General features: G+C 32.6%; 1 protein-coding gene across 10 annotated transcripts in view; it reads right to left on the bottom strand.

Annotated features, from left to right (window-relative positions):
• The window catches only part of LOC128868798 (potassium voltage-gated channel subfamily KQT member 4), a 135869-nt gene that overhangs the window by 18969 nt on the left and 94498 nt on the right, over positions 1-22402 (bottom strand). For 2 of the 10 annotated variants that reach the window (XM_054111315.1, XM_054111316.1), the window contains exons 2-10: positions 20279-20470; positions 19899-20033; positions 10682-10764; positions 10389-10564; positions 9862-9987; positions 9668-9778; positions 3666-3853; positions 3045-3089; positions 2403-2584 (exon numbers count right to left, since the gene is read on the bottom strand). In XM_054111315.1, the coding sequence (XP_053967290.1) occupies positions 2403-2584; positions 3045-3089; positions 3666-3853; positions 9668-9778; positions 9862-9987; positions 10389-10564; positions 10682-10764; positions 19899-20033; positions 20279-20415 (1183 nt within the window). In that variant the 5' untranslated portion in view covers positions 20416-20470. Of the gene's footprint in view, positions 1-334; positions 422-2402; positions 2585-3044; positions 3090-3665; positions 3854-9667; positions 9779-9861; positions 9988-10388; positions 10565-10681; positions 10765-19898; positions 20034-20278; positions 20471-21258; positions 21463-21577; positions 21805-22402 lie in introns of those variants that run through there. The other 8 variants (XM_054111318.1, XR_008455161.1, XM_054111317.1 and 5 more) reach the window with 8 other exon arrangements.

The raw sequence follows: 22402 nt of genomic DNA, 5'->3' as shown, positions 1-22402 counted from the left end.
TTTATGTTCAGAAAACAGATCCAAATTATAATATTTTAATGAAAAAATTTCTATTCCTAGTCAGATTTCCTTTTATAAGCATTTTAATTTTTGATCTTTTTTTTAATTTTAAAATGTTCATAGCAGAAAATTTCATTTTTCAACCATAATTTCTCCTATAAAAATATATATGTAAATGTATATGTTAGTTATACCCATGCACCCTGTATATATTGAAATTGTTCTAGTATTAACATATGCTTATTTTTTTGTTTTGTAATTGGTTAGAAGTGATTAACAACTAGACGACAACATCCATTAGCAATGACGTGAAATTGACAACAACTGCACTTACCATCGGAATTCTTTTTCAAAACACTTGTTTCTACCACCGAATCTTCACTAAAACAGGGATCTAAAGTTTTGCCATTTTGCATAATTTCTGGAAATGTACAGAAGAAGGCAGCAGAAAGTAATAAAAAATTAACAAAACGTACTTGGGAAAAAACTGGCACCAAAAATACGACGAACAAAAAAGAAAAAAAACAAAACAAAATAAACTTACAAGACTAATGCGAATGCGAATTGAAAATGCAATAACCGTGGAAATAAATGTATTGTAGTATATATTTTTTTCATAACAATAACAACAACAACACTAACGAAATTATACTCTACTAACACCGTTTGGGACACAAGTGCGAACGCATTAGCGAGTATTAAGTAAGTAAATATGTAGTATGTAATAGCATTTCTTTTAAAAGGTAGTATTCTGAAAATGATCGGATCGGAAGCGCCACGAGACCCCCTCGGATGCAACCCTGCACAAACGTAAATTGAAATGCGCAGCATTTAATTCTTCAGTTACTCGCAATAAAATGTGTGGCAAGTTTATAAACTTAAATAAATTTTAGAAAATATCTACGAAGACTTTTGAAAATTGCGAACAAAAATGAAAATAGTGATAATAGCTAGTTGTAAAAATATGTAGGATTGTATGTGTATAGAGGGTAGCCAAATTATTATATTAAAAAAAAAAAAAAAATTGAATGCAGAAAGTATGCAGCAGCAATCGGACTTAATCTTCATATACATACATACATACGCATATAGTTTATTATTTTTGTAGTTTGCTGATATTATTATAACATATTCATTCTTAACACCCTGTTGTGAGTTACAACTGAATGGAGCAAGCAGCAAAAGAATTTTTTTCACCTTGACAACGAGCATAAACCTTAAATTGTTTGATCGATACTTTACGAGATATCGATCACTATAGCCATCTACCGAGAAAATAATGGATTTCATTTTAAACGAATATAATACAGCTGTTATCACTCTTAGCATGGTAGTTTTGGCATACTCTTTACCAGCGTTCTTTACATTGATTGCGTGACTGTCATTCGGTAGGGCCCGGCTCGAGACCCACTGTGGGTATGAAGCACCAAATGATCGAACAAGTTTTTGCTAATAGCAATCGCCCCCGAGTGTGTATCTGCCATAGAAAAGCGCCTCATATGCCTCTATTATACATAGGTATATCATACTTGCTTATGCTCGTGTACGCATGTTTTTTTTACAAACAACTTTCCAAGGGAGTTGTTACGCCCTTTTTTAATATTTCCAACTAAGATTCAGTAAAGTGGTATTGATAAAATATGTCTTCATACCACATCTGAGAAGTATAAAGTATGGAAGTTTCAGTTTGAATGGGAAGTGTCATGCCCGCTTTTCCAAAAACCACAATTTTTCTCCATGGGTATGGGATAGATAACAAATGTTTTCATAGCAAATGTTTTTACTGCACTACAAATACTTTCAGAGATATGTCCAATGGAAATTCCAGTTTGTATGGGTGATGGCAGTCTCTCTAAACATATTAAGAAATTTTTCTGGAGCAAAATCCATGGCTAACATTTTAACAAATAAATACAGATTTTTGCGAACTGAAAGAAAATGGTTTTCAAAATGTATATTAGTATCTATGTATATTTCGTGTTTTAGCAAAGACAAGAGTTCATTAAATCTTTTAATTTCTCTTTAAAACGTAGATTGATTTTTGATTGTCTATAATAATTTGGCAACGCTCCGCGTATTCGTCAAAGATGCGTTTAGGTGTGGACTGAGAATTCGAGCACAGGCACGAGTGTGCGAGTACTCAGAGTACTCGATGTACACATGTTTGTGTTGGTATACTATTATGTGTGTACAAGTAAATACTTAGTTACTTAAATATATACTATATTAAATGAGTTGGAAGCGATTTCGAAATGTGAATTGCATGAGTAGGTAAATGTAAGTATTTTATTCGCAATGAGTGATGTAGGTATTTGTTGCTGATTTTCGTTAGTGGTGCAAAGTTGTGGTGCAAACAGTGTATTTTATATACGATTAGTTAGCTTTATGGCAACTAAACATACCCAAATTCTCCACAGACGTATTAATCTCTCGCATTGTACGCGTGTATTTGGTGATCTTTGACGGACCCTGCGGTATAATGGTGTTCACCTCTCGTGGCGGCATGTTCTGACTCCGGTGCCGTCTAATTGTTGGTAGACGTGTAACGAATGAGGCATTGTGCTTAAAGCTAGATGAAGCTCGTCTAAATCGATAGAGAAATATACATACATACATACATACGTACATAAAATAGAAGTAGAGCAGCTACAAACATACATACATAGTTTGGTATGAATTTTCAGTGAGTTAGTAACATTGACGTCGTTACATTAGTGACTACACACTAAGCTACAAAATCTAATATCATTCTAAATTTTGTTTTTTTTTTATGTTTTTCAATCAATGTTTGGTGTTTGTATGTTAAAGAGTCGACGTTAGGCACATAAATGCACATGTTAGGCACATAAATGCATGTATTGCTTAAAGAATGCTACAATCGCAAATTTCTATACACTCTAGCGAGAGTTCACAATTAAAGGAGGATGTGTCTAGGACCAATTGATGTATTCTATGTGGCACTTGGTTACATTTGTATGCTTGTGTTTATGTCATGTTTGATGTTGGTGTTTAGATATGTAAATATTCAATATATATTTTTTTACCTATATTCACTTAAATTCTTAAATAATCTATCCCAATATTCCGAACTGTAAAAACAAAATAGATATAAAAAATATATATACACATTTGTAGTTATTTGCAGTAACCCATTGGACAAAGAAAAAATTATAGAAGAAAATCAACAAAACTGGTGTTTAAGTTCAGTTGAATTGGTGTGTTTATTTTTTGGACTTCGCTTATATTTTGCTGAGTGTAAACGTGCCATTAGCTCTAAAGAACAGTGTGTAGGAAAATTCTTGCGCACATTGTGAAGCATTCTGTTTGAGGCATGGTGTTGCTCTGGCTGTGCTAAGGGTGTAGATGTGACATTTATTGCTGCGGCAAATGCTTCTTTTTTGCTTTTTGGTGTTTGAAAATGTATGACAGTTGTCAAAAAGGCAAAAACAAAAAAAAAAGTTGTACAATTTTGTTTGATCAACATGTTTTAATTAAATTCCCATTATACTATTTATTTATATAGTAGACAGTTTCTAAAGTAATTAAGCGACAGTCTAGAGCATGCTCACAAAAAACGCAAGCTTTTAAGAATTTATTTCTAATTTTGTTTTGTAAGAACTTGAAATCTTTTAAAAGTACATACATGTGTATGTATTGCTACTTACGAGGTGGGCGGACTTGGTAAAGGCACTTCGTGTACTTTCCAGGTGGCGATCGATATTGAATGCTCGTCCGCGGCATAGCAACGCCAGACGGCCTGTATTAGCGTTGCAGCTGGTTGCCGTCGCCGTATCATATGCTTCTGCCTTTGCTGCTGCTGCACTTTCAAGGCGAAACCGCTGCCAAGAATGCCCTAAAAATACATACATACATGACATATGTAAACACACATTCATGCGCAGATACGTACTGTATATACACATTTATTTATATTTATAAAGTACTTAGACTAAAAATCAAATACAAACGAATATAGTTTTGAATGATAAGAGACAGTAAGTGGCAGATGCCACGCCACAATGTCAAGTGAATACTTTCACAATAATTGTTTAATACAGTGGCACACAGTAGAGTAGAAGAGCATAACCTACTTTTATTTAAATGCCATTGAAAAGCGAACATACTTATAAAAAGAAAATTCACAATTAAGGGCAAATGAGGGCAAATATGGGGCAAAACTATAGAACGACAGAACATCGACTTTTAGGCCGAGCGTAACCGAATCGAACTTCGGTAAATTTCAGCCGAAGACGAACCGAAACCGAATGGAATATTTTTAGAAGAACTTATTTAAGAAGAAATAAAAAAGCAAAGATTTTTTTAAAAATGCTTTACTTTTTTTAATAAAAAGCAAAAAATGTGCATAAGTCTCAATCACATTAATCTCAGCTCATTACATATATGTATGTACCTATGTTTGTAAAAATGTAAAAAAAAAAAAATTTGTTTTCATCTACACATATAGACATATACATATATATTAGGCCGGGTCGATTTGTGGGGAGGCAAAAAAAATCGCCCATTGCTCTGTGAAAATCATATTCTAGGGATCAAAATAAGAAACTTTGCCGAAGGAACCATACCTCTAAAACGAATTCTGATGTCCCCCAATTTGGGTCGAACTTTTTAGTTTCGTTTCTATAACTCACTTAAATTAATTTTTTCATTTACAATACATATGTTCTGACTAAATAAATTTCTTAAGAGAAAAAATAGATATTATTATAAATAAATAATAAATATTATTATAAATAAATAAAAATAAAGAAAAAAACATAGCCATTTAGCTGATTTTTTCATGTAAAGGCCAAAAGTGGTGATATTTTGAAATGGGGGACATCAGAACTCGTTTTAGAGGTATGGTTCCTTCGGAAAAGTTTCTTATTTTGATCCCTAGAATACGATTTTCACAGAGCAATGAGCGATTTTTAAATCGACCCGCCCTAATATATATATATTATTTAATATCACGGTCGAATATTTTTATATTGGAATGCAAAAACATTAGCTTATCGGCATTTTCACTTTGCTAGTGGTATAGCACAGACTTGCAGCCCCTTTGGAGAAGCAAATGAAATAACAAAAACTGAAAGGTAATAAACATTTTGATCACAAGAAGTTTACAGAAATGTTTAACCAAAGATCGCCTCTTTTTTGGGCGAACTGAAATTTTGCGACTGAACATGGCCGAAGCCGAAGCAAAAGCTCGGTCGCTCTCTAAATTTTGAGTACTTGCCGAGAGTCAAAGTTTCAAAATTTTGTGTTTTATGGAAGTTTGTTTTTCTGTTTATAGTAAGATAAATAATTATCGATCTTAGAGAAGAATTCGGGCCACACTTCGTAAAGTGAAATTAAAAAAATGTAACAAATTAAAAAAAAATTTGGGTAGAAAATTTTTTCCAATTATTATTTATTATTTCAAATTCGATATTATTGATTTTCTTTACATGATGCTTGAATGAAAGGTTGTTTCTTTAAAATGAAAACTAAAATCCCTAAAATACCTAAATCGAACCGATGAAATTTTTAGGCGAGTACACTTGATGTGTTTTAGCCCATATATTATATATATTTTGTTGTTGCGGTACTGTGGTATTTTGCGAATTCCATGATTTTAGATTATTTGCAATTCAATTCTCAACGATTCCAGAATAAATCCTTTGCGATATTCTCAACTCACCTTGGTTCGTTCTCAATAAGGATCTTCATCGTGTCCTCAAGATCCTACAGTCGCTGAAGAAATTAAAAAACAAGCAGAAGCCCCCTTCTGCAGGCTTCAAAGGCACGTGAATGAGGAAGCTAGCAAATTCCTCAACACCTCAGGCTTAACGCGATGACTTCATCGAATCAAACCACATGATCTGGCATAATGGCTGTTAACTTAAGAAAGGGACTATGAAAATCTCTTCACAAAATTCGCTTTATGTTACCAAACTTGTACTGATCGTTAGTTTATGTGTAACTAGTTGCAGTGTCAACAAACATTATTAAAAAAAAGGAATGCAATGCATTGTGGACCGCCCAAATAAGCCTAAATTTATCTATTGTTGATTAATTATTTCCATACCAACCAAGTTAATCTGCACTTATCTTTATTTGAAAGTTTTTTATTGGTTATTTTTTGTATTGCTTATAAATATTACTAGTCATTTCACGATTTTTATTTTTCGACCATATTTGAAAGATATTCTGAAATTTATTTTGCTATCATATTTGAGCAAAAGTTTTGAAATCATATTTTCTCGATTGTATAATAGCTATTGGGTTGAAAGAATTTACATACAAGAACAACCATAGTTTCCGATTTAAAGAAATTAAATCCAAGTATATCAAATATTTTCGAAAAATAAAAATATTTAAATATCGATAACATACAATCGATAAATAAAAAAATCAATTAACGATTATTTATGTATGAACAAATTTAAATTCCAGTATCAAATATTTTCGAAAAAAATGTTAATTCCAAAATATCGCAAAAATTTGATCGAAAAATTTGAAAAATAAAAAAATTCTACAACGCATAACAATAGCGATATCTCACAAACAAGTCGAGTGGAGTCTAATCGCAACTTCGAGGAGGCAAATTAAAAATACCAAGACGACTGATAAGATATTTAAGAAAAAAGATAAGCTTGATGTGGCTTACTAGGGACTAAACTCAATTCCTGTGTATTAGAATGGGATTTTATAAGGAATTCAATTGAGTTTAGGATAAATTGAATCGCTTGGTACGTTGATAGACCTCAATCACTTCCAAGGCCGAACTCACCATATTGAAAATGTCTTACTGCAAAAAGGAAAAAGTGTTTTTAAACAGTATCTGTCTATGTAAATACGGTAGAGTGGCTTTCAGACAATTAAACCATATTTTCGTATTCGTCTTACTAAAGTTGTAAAAAGGGAATAGATCACTGAATTCTTTTGACCACTGTTTTACAAATGCTTAAGATGCTTCCTTAAAAAATACTATCTTTCAACGAAGTTTCTTGCTTGTTTAGAATTTCCTTCGTGCCCGAATTCGCATAGGTACTTGACCATAAGTAATAAAAATTTTCGCAAAAATATATTTCGCTAAAAAAATTACATACATATGCTAATGAAAGGCGTATTTGAGAAAAGTCTAGAACTAGAAAGGTTTTAATATTGTTTAAATATATAGCGAAGAACTATAAACGTTTTATTGTTCATAAAAGTAACTTTAGATATTTTTGGCGATGGTGGTTCGGGACTAAAATCGTCACTATCACAATCATCGCTATCATCAATATCTGAATCACATATAATTTCTAATTGGGGCTTTGCTGTTCTTTGAAGTAGTTAAGGACAAGCAAACTCTTTTCTAAGACACTAAATAATTATAAATAAATAATAAATTCAATTACAGCTGGAAGCTCTGCGCATTCGCAATGTAAATGCAGAGAACGTTAAATATACATTAGATGCTTTCCATTTAAATTCAACCGGGCTATTCGGGTCATGTTCTTCGATTTCGATGTAACTTAAATATGTTGCTCTCTGGTCAAAATAATGAGACACGTATTTTTTTGTTCGCCCGAAAAAATTTTTTTTCAAGAGTTATCGGCAATTTTGTTTTTCGCCTCAAACTCGATTTTTTTTAATTATATAAGAAAAAAATTTTTTAAATGCCCATAACTTAGTCAAAAATGAACCGATTTTAATAATTCTGGATTCAAAATGATCGTAATTACATACACAAGCGACTTCATGTAGAAACAATTGCAAAAAAGTAGTTGAAATTTTTTTATTTAGCAAAAAAGAAAAAAAATTGAAATTTTTTCGAAATTCAATATTTCAAAAAGTGTATTTTTTTTTTTTTTATAACTTTTTCCAAATTAAAAGGACATCTCAAACTTTAATTGAGCTGCATGCCTAGTAGCTAAAATGAGTTGTTTTTGAGTAATGAATTTTTGAGTAAACACCCTGTTTCGCACTTTTTGTTTTTTGTAAAATAAAAAATTTTCAACAACTTTTTTGCAACTATTTCTATATGAAATCGCTCGTGTAGGTAATTACGATTATTTTGAACCCAGAATCATCCAAATCGGCTTAGTTTTGACTAAGCTATGAGCAATTAAAAAAAATTTTCTTATATAGATTCTTTCCATTTCAATTCAAAAGGGCTATTCGGGACATGTTCTTCGATTTCGATGTAACTCAAATATGTTGCTCTCTGGTCAAAATAATGAGACACGTATTTTTTTTTTCGCCCAAAAAAAATTTTTTTCAAGCTTTATCGGCAATTTTGTTTTTCGGCTCAAAATCGATTTTTTTTTTAATAATATAAGAGTTTTTTTTTTTAAATGCTCATATCTTAGTCAAAAATGAACCGATTTTAATAATTTTGGGTTCAAAATGATCGTCATTACTTACACGAGCGATTTCATATAGAAATAGTTGCAAAAAAGTAGTTCAAAATTTTTTATTTTGCAAAAAACAAAAAGTGCGAAACAGGGTGTTTACTCAAAAATTCATTACTCAAAAACAACTCATTTTAGCTACTAGGCATGCAGCTCAATTAAAGTTTGAGATGTCCTTTTGATTTGGAAAAAGTTATAAAAAAAAAAAAAATACACTTTTTGAAATATTGAATTTCGAAAAAATTTCAATTTTTTTTCTTTTTTGCTAAATAAAAAAATTTTAACTACTTTTTTGCAATTGTTTCTACATGAAGTCGCTTGTGTATGTTATTACGATCATTTTGAACCCAGAATTATTAAAATCGGTTCATTTTTGACTAAGTTATGGGCATTTAAAAAAAATTTGTTCTTATATAATTAAAAAAAATCGAGTTTGAGGCGAAAAACAAAATTGCCGATAACTCTTGAAAAAAAATTTTTTTGGGCGAACAAAAAAATACGTGTCTCATTATTTTGACCAGAGAGCAACATATTTAAGTTACATCGAAATCGAAGAACATGACCCGAATAGCCCGGTTGAATTTAAATGGAAAGCATCATTAACGTTCTCTGGTAAATGTTTATAAAGAAAGAATACAAATTGTTGCATATCTTAAGGGGAGAGATGGAGAACGATTTGCTATTTTCATTTTTATGGACTTTTATGTTCGTTTTACGCAGATTTTGTCTGAGAAGACCCCTAGTACTTGACAAATTTTACAAATAATGTTTTAGAACATTTTAGTGCTCCAGCGACCTTGCAAATGTTTTGCTTTTAAAACTTCTTTATAAAAAGGTCGAAGCGACTTTATATAGAGGAAGCTAATGGGTTGAAATATTTGGTAAAAATATTGTATACGTCCAAACTAGGTATTTCGTTTGGATAGCCACGGGAACATAAATTAAAAATTAATTACGCTATAAAAAAATGTTATCTGTGAATACAAAAAGCTTTGCGGGTTTTACTATAAGGCTCATGTACATTCATCTTAAATTGCGAACAGGCAATGAATGCCCTAAAATTGTTGCACAGTGTTACGTTTCACTTCAATGCTTATATAAACTCATAGAATTTTGAGCTTTCAAGTTAAATATTAATGAAAAAAAAACAGGATTGATTTAATACCAACAACAACTCGGACCGGCAGTTCATATTTTCAAATAATGACGCTTAATTCTATGTTTTTCGTTTTTTGAATTTTTTATGTTTCTGTTTTTATGTTTACTCATCACTTGTTTCCACTTACCGCTGGCAATGCAAAGAACGAAATGCCCAAAAGCGCGCAGAAGGACGCTATTAATTTGCCCTGCCACGTCTCAGGCACCATATCACCATAGCCCACTGTACACAGAGTGATCTTAAAATACAAAATAAAAAAACAACAAATATATTAGCTGCAACCGGAAATGCACAGTTGTTTTCTTTTGAAATTTTACTCACAACTCCCCACCATAACGCCTGTGCGAAATTACTAAATTTTTTATTGACATCTTTTTCCATTAAATAAACGAGGAATGATGCAAATATCAGTCCTAAGAAACCTATATACATAGTCGTTATGAGTTCCTGTAAGGAGAATATGAAAGAAAATATATGCATTTTTTTATATGAATATGTATAATAAATATGTATGTATGTGCATGGATGGGTAGGCGTATACGGGTTTTATATTGTTAACTATTGTACTAAAAACAATTGAATTAAGTTATGCTTTTATTTCGCATACTGTACATTTTCATTAAAGTAGTTAATAGATTTTTTTAAGTAAAAAAATTCCAATAAGATTTTGTGCTAAATTCTCATCATAATTTAATTGTTGACAAAAGTTAAAAATGGGAAATCAATTTTAATTTTTCTACTCTAGCTGGCTGTGAGGCATTGCGATTTCAATATTTATATAAAAAAAAAATTCTAAAATAAATTTTATTTTACATATTTTGAATATAGAAATTTTTTATATATTTTACCTGTCTATGTGCGTAAACGACGCTGCCCAGCAACTTCCACGTGCCGCCACGCCGATCCATGCGCACCATGCGCAATATTTGAAAGAAGCGCAGCCCCCGAAGTGCACTTGTTGCGAACACCTGACCCGAGGTGCCCATGCCCAACACCACCGACGAGGCGGCTATTGTTATAATATCTGCGCAACACAAAACAATACAAACATACATAAATTAAATAAATTAATTAACTTTTATTTTTCTTTTTCACAAGCTGGCATAATTTAGACGACATACATAGTTGGTGTTTGACTTGCCTATAATACAAAAGGGTCGTTTCACGAATTTCAGACGTCCCACACATCCTTGATAGCGTGAACGACATCCGGATGACCACAGCCTGTTGTTGGTTTGTTAGTTGATGTTGTTGTGCGTGGCGGTGAAAAAAATGTAGGAAACATAAAATGGATTAAAAAAGGGCATAGGATAAATAAGCGGAAATGCGCGTGGTGGGCTGGAGAAAGTCATTACATTAATTGATGTACTTGGCACAGTAGTGGCTAAAACTTAAGTACTCTTTAAGACATTTCTGTCAAATATGAGGTTCAGAATTACATTCTGTATTTTTTATGAACTTATTATTGATAAAGGAAAATTAAAAGAATTCAGCGATTCATAAATAAGGGTTGAGATCAAGGAAACATTTTAAGTGGATAATTTAATAGACAACACTAAAGCACTACTTCCTTTGAAATTTTATAGAATCTCTATTTTGAATTATTAGAGAATTTACTTGCATTATTATTATCGATGACCCTTGCATATCTCTTAAATATAGAAGATATGAAATTTTGAATTAAGGAGTGGACTATAACTCAGAGACAAATAAAGATTTTTTACGCTTCAAATTTGTTTAAAAGGAATAGCTTTTGACTTTCGATTGCTTTCACTACCTTTAAAAAATTGTCGTGGTATTAGAAAGCCAAAAAATCGTGTTTTTTTCCACTTTCAAATCAGAATATCTCAAAAACCTGGGGCGATTCAGGGTTTAGATTCGAATTCTGTACTCCAAAAAATATCGGAAAAAGTTTTCTTGGCTCAGTGGGTTAATCAAATTTTGTCGACCTATGTTTGGTGTGCTAATGTTCGTCCATTCGATGACTGCCATCACGAAAAATATCGTTAGTGCCCTAGAGTTTATGATATCCTGAGATATCCCCTCTCAAGCTACTTTCGTGCTTTCAATTACTCAATATAATTAGGATCAGCGGAACTGGCAAACCAATCAGGCTTTTCTATCCTCTTGCACTTTACACATTTTAGAGGTGTGTTTTTATATGCCTGCCCTATTGGAGCTTCCATCTACTATGAGTAGCTTCTTTTACTAGCTGGAAGCCGCATCTTTTCATATACCAACAGGCACAAAACGATTTATAATTCTCTCAACCTTATGAACTGAGGCAATCGCTTGACTGGCGAGGCGATTCCGTGTTCTACAGTTACTTTTTAATACTTAAAATTCATTCAGTTTTTTTGCTTTTGGTCTGCGTTGACACCTTAATCTTTCCGAATCTTTCAGCTGTACTGAAATTCGCTAGAGGTAATACAATTTTTTGATATCCTAAAAATGAAAGAGTGTACTGTTCACTGCGTGCTTTGTATGCATAAGTATATTAGGGTGGCCAAAAAACTCTTTTTTTCTTGATTTGGCCAACTAACTAAATTTCTTCTATAGCTAAAAAATTGAAACACCTTTTTTATATTAATTTTATTTTTTAATAACCTAACGCCAACGCTTTGAGAATTCCGATTGATTCTTATGGAAAAGGTGCACTTTTGCGTGAATTTGGTATAAAATGTTTACAGATCGATATTATTCAATCTCCTTTTTTAATTTCCCTTCACAAATGTCCATAAAATGAGAGAACAATTTTTTTGGGAATTGTGAAATCTCAATTTTTAAGATTTTTTAAAATTTGCGAAGTTTTCAGGATGCTTTTAAAAAATAGCTCTAATTATTTTTTAGTTAATAAAAAAAAAATACAAAAACTAAATTGAGCTGTTTTTTTTTATTTTGCCTATTATGAAAAAAATATTTAAATGCACGATTTTCGCTGTGGCTAACTGTGTAGTATAAGTATATGTACACTCTATAGTATTCGTATATTGCAATTTCACTAACTAGTACTTACAGGTTTATGAATGTATAAGGATTAAAAAAGTCACTTTAAATGAATGCTGACAGTTGTGGGGGAAAAGTTCTGTAAATGCGCATAAGCATATTTATGTAAGTAATGGTAATCTATGTTCGCTCGTACACCATCCATGACTACACCTCTACAATTCCTTGGAGACCTGACACCCTTGTTTGTGAGCGATGATAATAATACGATTAAACTCTGGTTAAAAGTTAATTAAGTTGCATGCCATTCAAAAGGGGAAGATAAGTTTAGTCTTAAAGTAACTATTGTGCATATAAGTTTTTTAAACTTTTTTTAAAAAGTATCGGAATAACGCCTTTATTTCATGGGCTTTTAAAAATGTATAAGCCTCTAAACAAGAGTTAATGGATATCTGCAGATTGCTATTGATTGATGGAATCTTTCAGGGTCAGTGCTTTCAAATAACTGGAATAGACAGTTTGATTCATGTTATTTCCAAATAATGCATAGTATAACGCCTGATAAAAATGTCATGCAAAGAAAAAGGGTTTAATTATAATCGGAAAGCAAATTCAACAATTTTCTAATTCGATTCTCAATTGTGCATAAAGTTGCGGTTACATCGTATTTTGCTAATTAGAATTCATTTAATTCTTGTAACGCACGCATCCCTTATATGTGGAAAATGCTTTTTCGTTTTTATTGGTGCAGTAACTGACGAAGCCAAGTCCGCAGCCTATACAAAATGGATGCCTATTCTAGTCCAAGAGAGCAACTCCTTTATAAGGGGAAATAGTAATGAGAGTGAGAATAAGGTGTGCGTATGCAGAGTTGTATACAAAAACTTTGCCAGCATTTTTTACATATTTGGCAACGGATGCTTAGTTTAGAGCACGGAAAAAATTCTTCCGAAATTTTTTACCTTTACCTATTCTGATGATAGATTAGAGATAAGAAACGAATACTCTTAATTCAGCTTAAAACCGAAGAGGAAACTGGGCCAACAATAATTGATTACAGAGTAGTTGCCCCAGCTCTACAAAATGATCGAGCTGAACGACTAGTACAATGTACTTATCGTAGATATGTCAATATTAGCGTAATATTTTGATGCCTGGATTTCGGAATATTTTTCAAGTAGTCCCGGCATCGCGGCGATCGTCTCAGGATTCTCCTTAGGGATAACTTTTTAATGAGTATAAGTTTAATGGGCGGCCGCCGTGGCCGAATGGGTGAGAGTGAACGTCGGTTCGAATCTCGGTGAAAGATAAAAAAATTAAGAAAAAGTTTTTCCTAATAGCGGTCGCCCCTCGGCAGGCAATGGCAAGCCTCCAGGTGTATTTCTGCCATGAAAAAACTCCATAAAAAATATCGGCCTTTCTGAGTCGGCTTGAAACTGTAGGTCCCTCCATTTGTGGAACAACATCAAGACGCACACCACAAATAGGAGGAGGAGCTCGGCCAAACACCCAAAAAGGGTGTACGCGCCAATTATATATATATATCTATACTAATATTATAAAGAGGAAAACTTTGTTTGTTTGTTTGTTTGGTTGTAATGAATAGGCTCAAAAACTACTGGACCGATTTTAAAAATTCTTTCACCATTCGAAAGCTACATCATCCACGAGTAACATGGATTATATTTTATTTTGGAAATAGGGCTCGAGATATAGGTCAAAACGTGGACCCGGGTAACCTTCGGATGTGTATGTACAATATGGGTATCAAATGGAAGCTGTTGGGGAATGCTTTAGTCCAGAGTATTTTTCATGCCGATCCGTGACTAGGGTCTCGAGAGAGAGACCAAAACGTGGACCCTAGAATGTGTTTGTACAATATGGATATCAAATTGAAGCTGTTGGTGAATGCTTTAGTACAGAGTATTTTTCATGCCGCTCCGTGACTGGGGTCTCGAGATATAGGCCAAAACGTGGACCCGGGTAACCTTTGGTTGTGTATGTACAATATGGGTATCAAATGAAAGCTGTCGATAAGTGCTTTAATACGGGGTAATTTTCATACCTATTGATGACTAGGGTCTGGAAATATATGCCAAAACGTGGACCCGCCGTGTCTTTGAACCGAATTAAACCAAACTTACACACATTGTTAAGTAGGTATTGAAGATGATTTCCGTATAGTTTGAATACCTATTGGTAGATAGGGTCTCGAGATATAGGTCAAAACGTGGACAAATGGAAGCTGTTGGTGAATGCTTTAGTTCAGAGTATTTCCATCCGCTCCGTGACTAGGGTCTCGAGATAGGGACCAAAACGTGGACCCTAGAATGTGTATGTACAATATGGGTATCAAATGAGTGCTTTAATACGGGGTAATTTTCGTACCTATTGATGAATAGGGTCTCGAAATATATGCCAAAACGTGGACCCGCCATGTCTTTGCACCGAATTAAACCAAACTTACACACATTGTTAAGTAAGTATTGAAAATGGGTTTCGTGAAGTTTGGTTGTAATTCGGAGCACAACGGGTACAGCGTTCTTTTGAACCAGCCATAATGTCGCTTACTTTTTTAACGCTTGGGGCAGAACTGAACTGTCAAATTGACAGTGTGAGTTACAATGTGTCAATATTTCTTTCTGATTTGGATGCCATAAGGAAAAAACGTAAGTGCAACATGTAAAAATTGTTTGTGAATTTTTTTGAAGTGGATTTTGGAACAGTGAATAATTTCTTACGAAATTTGAGAATTTGATGTGAAATCCGAATGAAATTATGTGTTCGTGGAAAAAAAAATTTTTTTCGTTTTTTTTTTCTGAAAAATATAAATGGATAATGGTTAAAAAAGCTCCAATGCTTAATAAAACATATAAATTGAAACGAAAAATTCATGGATGATCAGGAAAAAAGACGATTGTTTATTCATATGCGTTGATTTGAAATTTAAAAACAATCTTCTTTTTTCCTGATTTTCAATTTATATTTTATATTTACTCAAAAACAAATAGAAAAACAAAAAATATTGTTTATGCCAAAGCGCTTGAATAAAGAATAAAGAAATAAATAATATGAAAATCATATATTTTCTGTTCTAAACCATATCTATTCTATTTTAGTGTGCCCAGCGAAGGGGGCCGGGTTTGCTAGTATAATATATATAAGTTTAATAGCCGAAATGATTTAAATATTTCACGATTTAAAATGTATGAAAGCAAAGCACATAAAGTGCAGTTTTCTAATCTTGACTTGCGTAGATTTATTTAATAAAAAATGCCTTTAACTATTCCTCAAACGTTTCTGTTTCGTTTAAATTAGTGACCTCATGCGTCATACATTCATTTAAATATTCTTCGCAAAAATACTTAGGCTGCATATCTTAAAAGTACAGTTTCAAGCTCTTTATTTATCTGTAGTCAAAAATGGTATTTCACAAAAACTTTATTTCAGTTCTTAACTATTATTAGGATATGTTAGAAAAGAGAAAATGTCATAATTGTTCAACCCTATTTAATTCTATCAATAGTTTTCGAAACTGAAATCTTTATTACATAAATTCCTTACGTTTTATTTATTCGAGCATTATGTGCAACGCTGCTTTGCGCTTATGCAAATTCGTGTCTCTTGGCGTAAAGCAAGAAGTAAATTAAACCAAGTTTCTGGGAAATTCAACAGCTTTTATTGCAATAAAATTCTATCATAAACACCTTTTCGCATGTTTCAATTCGATATTTAAAATTTTTTGGGATCCCAGGACTAAAACAAACTAAACCTTGATTTCAGGGACCTGAAAAACATCCTAAACTTATGTATTGTAATTACGATCAATGCGAAATTTAGTTGATCGGAAATTATCTTCGCCGAAATGTTTTGAGGTCCAGTGAACACTTCTCCATTCTATCGATCTTGATTTTTCTTTGCCTAAAACTATTTTTATAGATAGTCTGAATATGATGTGCTAATTTAATAGGTCTATTTATAAGTTCGTGCGGTTTTACAACAGATGGCGTAACTTGATTATTATTCCATCGATCCACATTTCCAAACATTCATTGGAGAGCTACTGTCGTAAGGCACAAACGTCAGTATAAGTTTTTTATTTGAAGCGTAAACAACAATATTTTTACCACACTTGAAAATGTCGAATTTCGTGCCAAATAATGTGTTTTTGCGGGGAATTCTTCTTCATTATTTTAATATGAAGAAAAAAGCAGCCGAAAGTCATCGTATCTTGGTGGAAGTTTATGGTGAGCATGCTCTATCTGAGCGAACGTGCCAGAAGTGGTTTGCACGCTTTAAAAGTGGTGATTTTGGCTTGGAAGACGAAGAACGCGAGGGTACGCCGCCAAAGTTCATGGATACCGAATTGGAGGAATTGCTCGATCAAGATCCGGCTCAAACGCAAGAAGAGGTTGCAAAAACTTTGGGAGTTGATCAATCAACCATTTCCAAACGTTTAAAAGCCATGGGAATGATCCGAAAGGTAGGCCATTGGGTGCCGTATGAATTGAAGCCAAGAGACGTTGAACGCCGTTTTATGGCATGCGAACAACTGCTTCAACGGCACAAAAGAAAGGGTTTTTTGCATCGAATTGTGACTGGCGATGAAAAGTGGGTCCATTACGACAATCCAAAACGTCGGGCAACGTATGGATACCCTGGCCATGCTTCAACATCGACGTCGGCGCAGAATATTCATGGCCTGAAGGTTATGCTGTGTATCTGGTGGGACCAGCTGGGTGTTGTGTATTATGAGCTACTGAAACCGAATGAAACGATTACGGGGGATGTCTACCGACGACAATTGATGCGTTTGAGCCGAGCACTGCGAGAAAAACGGCCGCAATACGCCGATAGACACGACAAAGTTATTTTGCAACATGACAATGCTCGGCCACATGTTGCACAAGTGGTCAAAACATACTTAGAAACGCTCAAATGGGATGTCCTACCCCACCCGCCGTATAGTCCAGACCTTGCGCCATCCGATTACTATCTCTTCCGATCGATGCAACATGGCCTGGCTGACCAGCACTTCCGTAATTACGATGAAGTCAAAAAATGGATCGATTCGTGGATTGCGGCAAAACCGACCGAATTTTTCACAAAGGGAATCCGTGAATTGCCAGAAAGATGGGAAAAAGTAGTAGTAAGCGATGGACAATATTTTGAATATTAAATTTGTAACCATTTTACGTCAATAAAGTTTCAAATTTCGAAAAAAAACCGCACGAACTTATTCATAGTCCTATTATGTATAATTGTTATTAGTCTGTAAGAAATTATTGCTTCATAGACTAAATATGCAAATAAATAAGTAAGTAAATAAATAAATAAATAAAAAAATAAATTAATTAATAATAAAATAAAATTAAATAAATAAATAAATCAATAAATAATTAAAAAAATAAATAAGTAAATAAAGAAATAAATAAATAAAAAAAAATAATTAAAAATAAATAAGTAAATAAATAAATATATAAATAAATACATAAATAAATAAAAAATAAATAAATAAGTAAATAAATTAAAAAACAAAACAAATAAATAGATAAGTAATTAAACAAGTAAATAAATATAAAAAAAAATAAAAAAATAAATAAAAAAAATAAATAAATAAATAATTAAATAAATACTTAAAAAGAAAATAAATAAATAAAATGCCCTCTTTGGCGGACAAACGTTTCATATTTGATGAACGACTAAATTTCATTGTTAATCAGTTGATATTACCTTATAAGTGTAATTTGAAGTCTTATCACTGATATGATTGATAAGTTGTCAGTATGATTTTCCAACAGGCTAGAAAAATAACTTTAAAATTGTAGGCTCTATTTTTGTTGGCTTTAATCGAGTTTGACTGTTTGAACCGGATTGATAAATGAACGATTTTGGAGGTTAAGCTATTGCCGAAATGTCATAAAAAAAGGATTTTTTGTTTATTTGAAAGATATCCTTAACGCTTTTTTTGTTGAATTTTTTTGTGGAATAATTTTTTTGCATTTTTTTAAAGAAACCCCTCAGATTTTCTTTTGATTCAAAAACAAAAATTGTTTTTAGCCGCATATTTCATCCAAAATAAAACAAAAAAAATATTTAAAATTAAAAAAAAAATCGAAGATATTACACTTTTAAAAAACTCCATATCAACAATATTGAATAACTCACAACAAAATATTTTTTTAAGTTTTTTAACATTACTTCTTATTATACTTAAGCCTGCAAATAAACCAGTTTTCAGTATAATTTACGACAGAGTCCCAAATACTTGGATGACTTGACATAGAATCGCTCATATACATACCTATCAAAAAAAGTGTATGTACTTTTATAGCTATTCGCATACATATACATATATATAATCGAAGAAAATTTTCATTCATTGTAAATAAAAAATTGTAAGTGCCACTGGCTAGAACGCGCTTTCTTCTTCACTGTACAGGCGCCGTTTTCGGTTATGCTGCTTTGAAAAACAAGAAAAAAAAACTGCAGACGTTCCTTAAAGCACCTTTTGTCATAATTTTGATTTATTTCACTGCCATAGGGAAAAGATTCTCTAAATATGATATTTTTTGCCACCGCTGCAGTGGAATCCGGTGAGGTCTTGAGAGAGTTCTGGTAATATGAGTTTGGAAATGTAATGAAAGCCATAAGCTCTATTGAATAGATAATGCCATGTTAAGATTGGAGGAAGGATCGCATATTTCTTTGTACTCAGTGACTAGAAACAAAGATATCTTGTGGAAACAGCATCAGTTTTGCTAGCGTGCCTTCGAAAAAATTAGATACATACTAGAGAACTATTATTTGCAAAATCTATGGTTTTCGGGTTTACAAAGTTTCAGTAGCGCTGCTAGCGTAGATAAGTCGGGTCAAATAAAGATGTAATATGGTCAGAAAAAAAATGCAGAATAGGATTATTCATACTGGGTTTCGAACAATCAAAATCAATGAGAGGAAGCTTTAACATAAACCCCTTTAAAGATTTTATGAAATTAAATAAGAATAGTTTGAGAATCTTCACTGGAATTCTAACAGGCCTTTGTAGATTTAACTATCATTTAACTAAACTGGGCATATACTCTAATGGGACTTGCAGGTTTTGTAGGGAGGAAGATGAAAAGACCAACCATGTGCTGAACTAATGCATAAGCGGTATAAACATCTGGGTAAACATATTTTACTAGTAGAGGAAATAAAACTCAATACAATAGGATAAAGACTAAAATGTTTTGAGGAAGTTGGGCTCGGAGAAAACCTCTGAAGGCGGCACCAATATTTCATCAGGATCTTTCAGATCCTCGCAATAGTAATAATGATATTAAAATAGTTTAATGTTGTTTGAAGGAAGCAAGTAAAAGTAAGGATACACGGAAAGCATAGATGTCTTTAGTCATTTGGGATTAACTTACCTGAAGCAGAACTCCAACGAAAACCATATTACAACTAATATTTCCATACGAAATAGTATATAAATTGCATCTTTCTCGTACTCTTCGATGGTGGAGAAGACGCTTAAAGCTAAGCAAGTGAATACCATAAAAAACCTATAAAAATAGAGAATTAAAAAAAATATATATTTTATGTGAAATAAAATGGTACGATAATTGTGCAAAAAACTAGGTAGTACCCATAAATATTCACGTACATATGTCACCAATCGAATTTCATTGCTATGACATAAAAATGCAATGAACAGAATATCGTAGTTTATTCAAAGCATGAAGCATGACAAAAGTATAAAAAAATTATAAAAAAATGAATGAAAATTAATTTCAATAATAACACTTACACCATGATGTGATATAAAACTGCAGGCAATCCGCGGGGTCTCTCTAAAAAATTATATACACGACTTTGTAGCCGCCGATAGCGAGCGTCACGGCGTGTGCCGCGATTGTAGGCCAGCGGCTTTCCTAAGAGAGACATTCGCGGTCGAAGATGTCCGTTCGCTGGATAGTTATTATAGTTGGACTTACATGATCTGCAAAATAATGCATGTGCACAAAATTTATTTCAATAAATATGAAAATTACAATTTTTTAAATAAATTAAATAAAATAAAATAATTTTATTATGTTAATAATTTATTTATAAATAAATAAATAAAATATTCTACAAATACACTGCATTAAATAACTGTAGTACAGGGGCTGATTGACAAATTTTGATAGTTATTTTGTTTCTTATTTAATTTTAACATACATATATAATTTATTCTTCTCCAAAACCGTATAAATACAAGTTTTAAGCTATGTGCGAACTTAAAAAAAAAAAAAAAATCACTATTTGCCACACTTTTTAATCTTTTTTTCGAAAACTTTTGAGTATGCAGTTGAGTTTAGTGCAATAAAATGCAAGTTTCAATGGCTCAGAAATTGGGTTGATTGTTGACATTTTTTTTGCTGTTGGCTTAGTATATTTTATGCATATAAAGATGAATGCTCCCACACTGAAGAAAATACCCAACACCGTGAACAAAAAAAGCCAACAACCTACGCCAACTGGCTTAGGTGGGAACTTGCACTTTCTTGCATTGACGTTCAAAGGCTCTTATAGAACTGTAGACTTAATTTTTTAAGCAAATTTTCAGAAGAATTGATCAAATTTGTTGAATTTTTTTTAAATTTGTATATAATTTGAATGGCTTTTGTAGTAGAATGAACTATATTTTCAAACAAGAATTATGAAAATGAAGTATAAAACAAATACCTTGTCAAAATTTGTCAATAAGTCAAGCACTGGGACTATTTAATAAATACATATTCATACAGCTCCATGGAGTATCCCCTAAAAAGTTTAGCTTGATTCCAATGAAATCGTTTTTCATAGAAAAGAATGCATTCATTGTCGGGATCCATATTTCACCATGGACTTTATAGATAGTTACACTCTGCACTTCCTTGCTCTGTTCTCAGTATAATATTTTACAAGCAAAAAAATCACTACTGAATGCACCCGCAATTCGCTAAATGCAACTCCAACACATTCGACTGTCACTTAGAGACTTGTAAGCCTCGATTTGAGTTGAGCCCAGCTTAGCAAGTCGCTGTTCATTATGCAGCAAATTATTCAACGACTGTTTATTTACCTGTATATACGCACATACCCAGGTATGTATAGCAAGTTGTAGGTGTTAAACACCAAGTAAATTCAAATTGGCTGTAAAGCAAATAAGCCCAATTTGAAACACTCAAAAACAGTCAAAATCATACAAAATACACAAAACCAAAATGATTTAAATTTTTCGATTTGTCTTTACTATTTACTTTAACATTAAGCGAAATATGTGTTTTTGGCAACGTTTTCACTGCAGCTCATTAGTCACGCACCTTGCCTGCTAATGTCGTCCAATGGCTACTAACCGCTTGGGAATAGTAATTTTTACGTAGTATCTAATGGAACGTGCAAATTCAAGTTTACTACTCAATTAACACCTTCGCGCTGAAAATGACGAGGCCGTCGGAGGATGACGCTCTATTAGTTTTTTGGCTCACTTTTACAAAAGTACCGAAGTTACGATTTACAAAGAAGGTGTGTTCACAAGAAGATAAGATACAGCTGGATTTTTTAACCACTTAAGCAGGAAGCGGGCCGAAAGAGATCATCATTGTATGTCTTCATATGCATAATGCATTCATACATTTGTAGATAATATTTGCTTATAGAATTCAAGAGTCTTACACAAAGTTGCCATGTTTCAGGTAATGTCCACAAGTCATTCAAGGTATACATCTTTATCGCGGTGAAGCTCGCAAACGAGCAACGCTTGGAAATTATTAAAAATTACTACGAACGCACAGGTTGGTTGAAAAGTTTTGAACGCGACAGTAGAGGAACCAAAATTTATGATTTATTTTATTTTAATATCTTATCTTTCCTTTGAACATAATTTCTTTCACATAGAAAATATTTT

This window comes from Anastrepha ludens, chromosome 6 (assembly GCF_028408465.1).
Source record: "Anastrepha ludens isolate Willacy chromosome 6, idAnaLude1.1, whole genome shotgun sequence".
Classification (NCBI taxonomy): domain Eukaryota; kingdom Metazoa; phylum Arthropoda; class Insecta; order Diptera; family Tephritidae; genus Anastrepha; species Anastrepha ludens.
The sequence above is the reverse complement of the archived record's forward strand: the minus strand, read 5'-3'. Positions and strand labels throughout refer to the sequence as shown.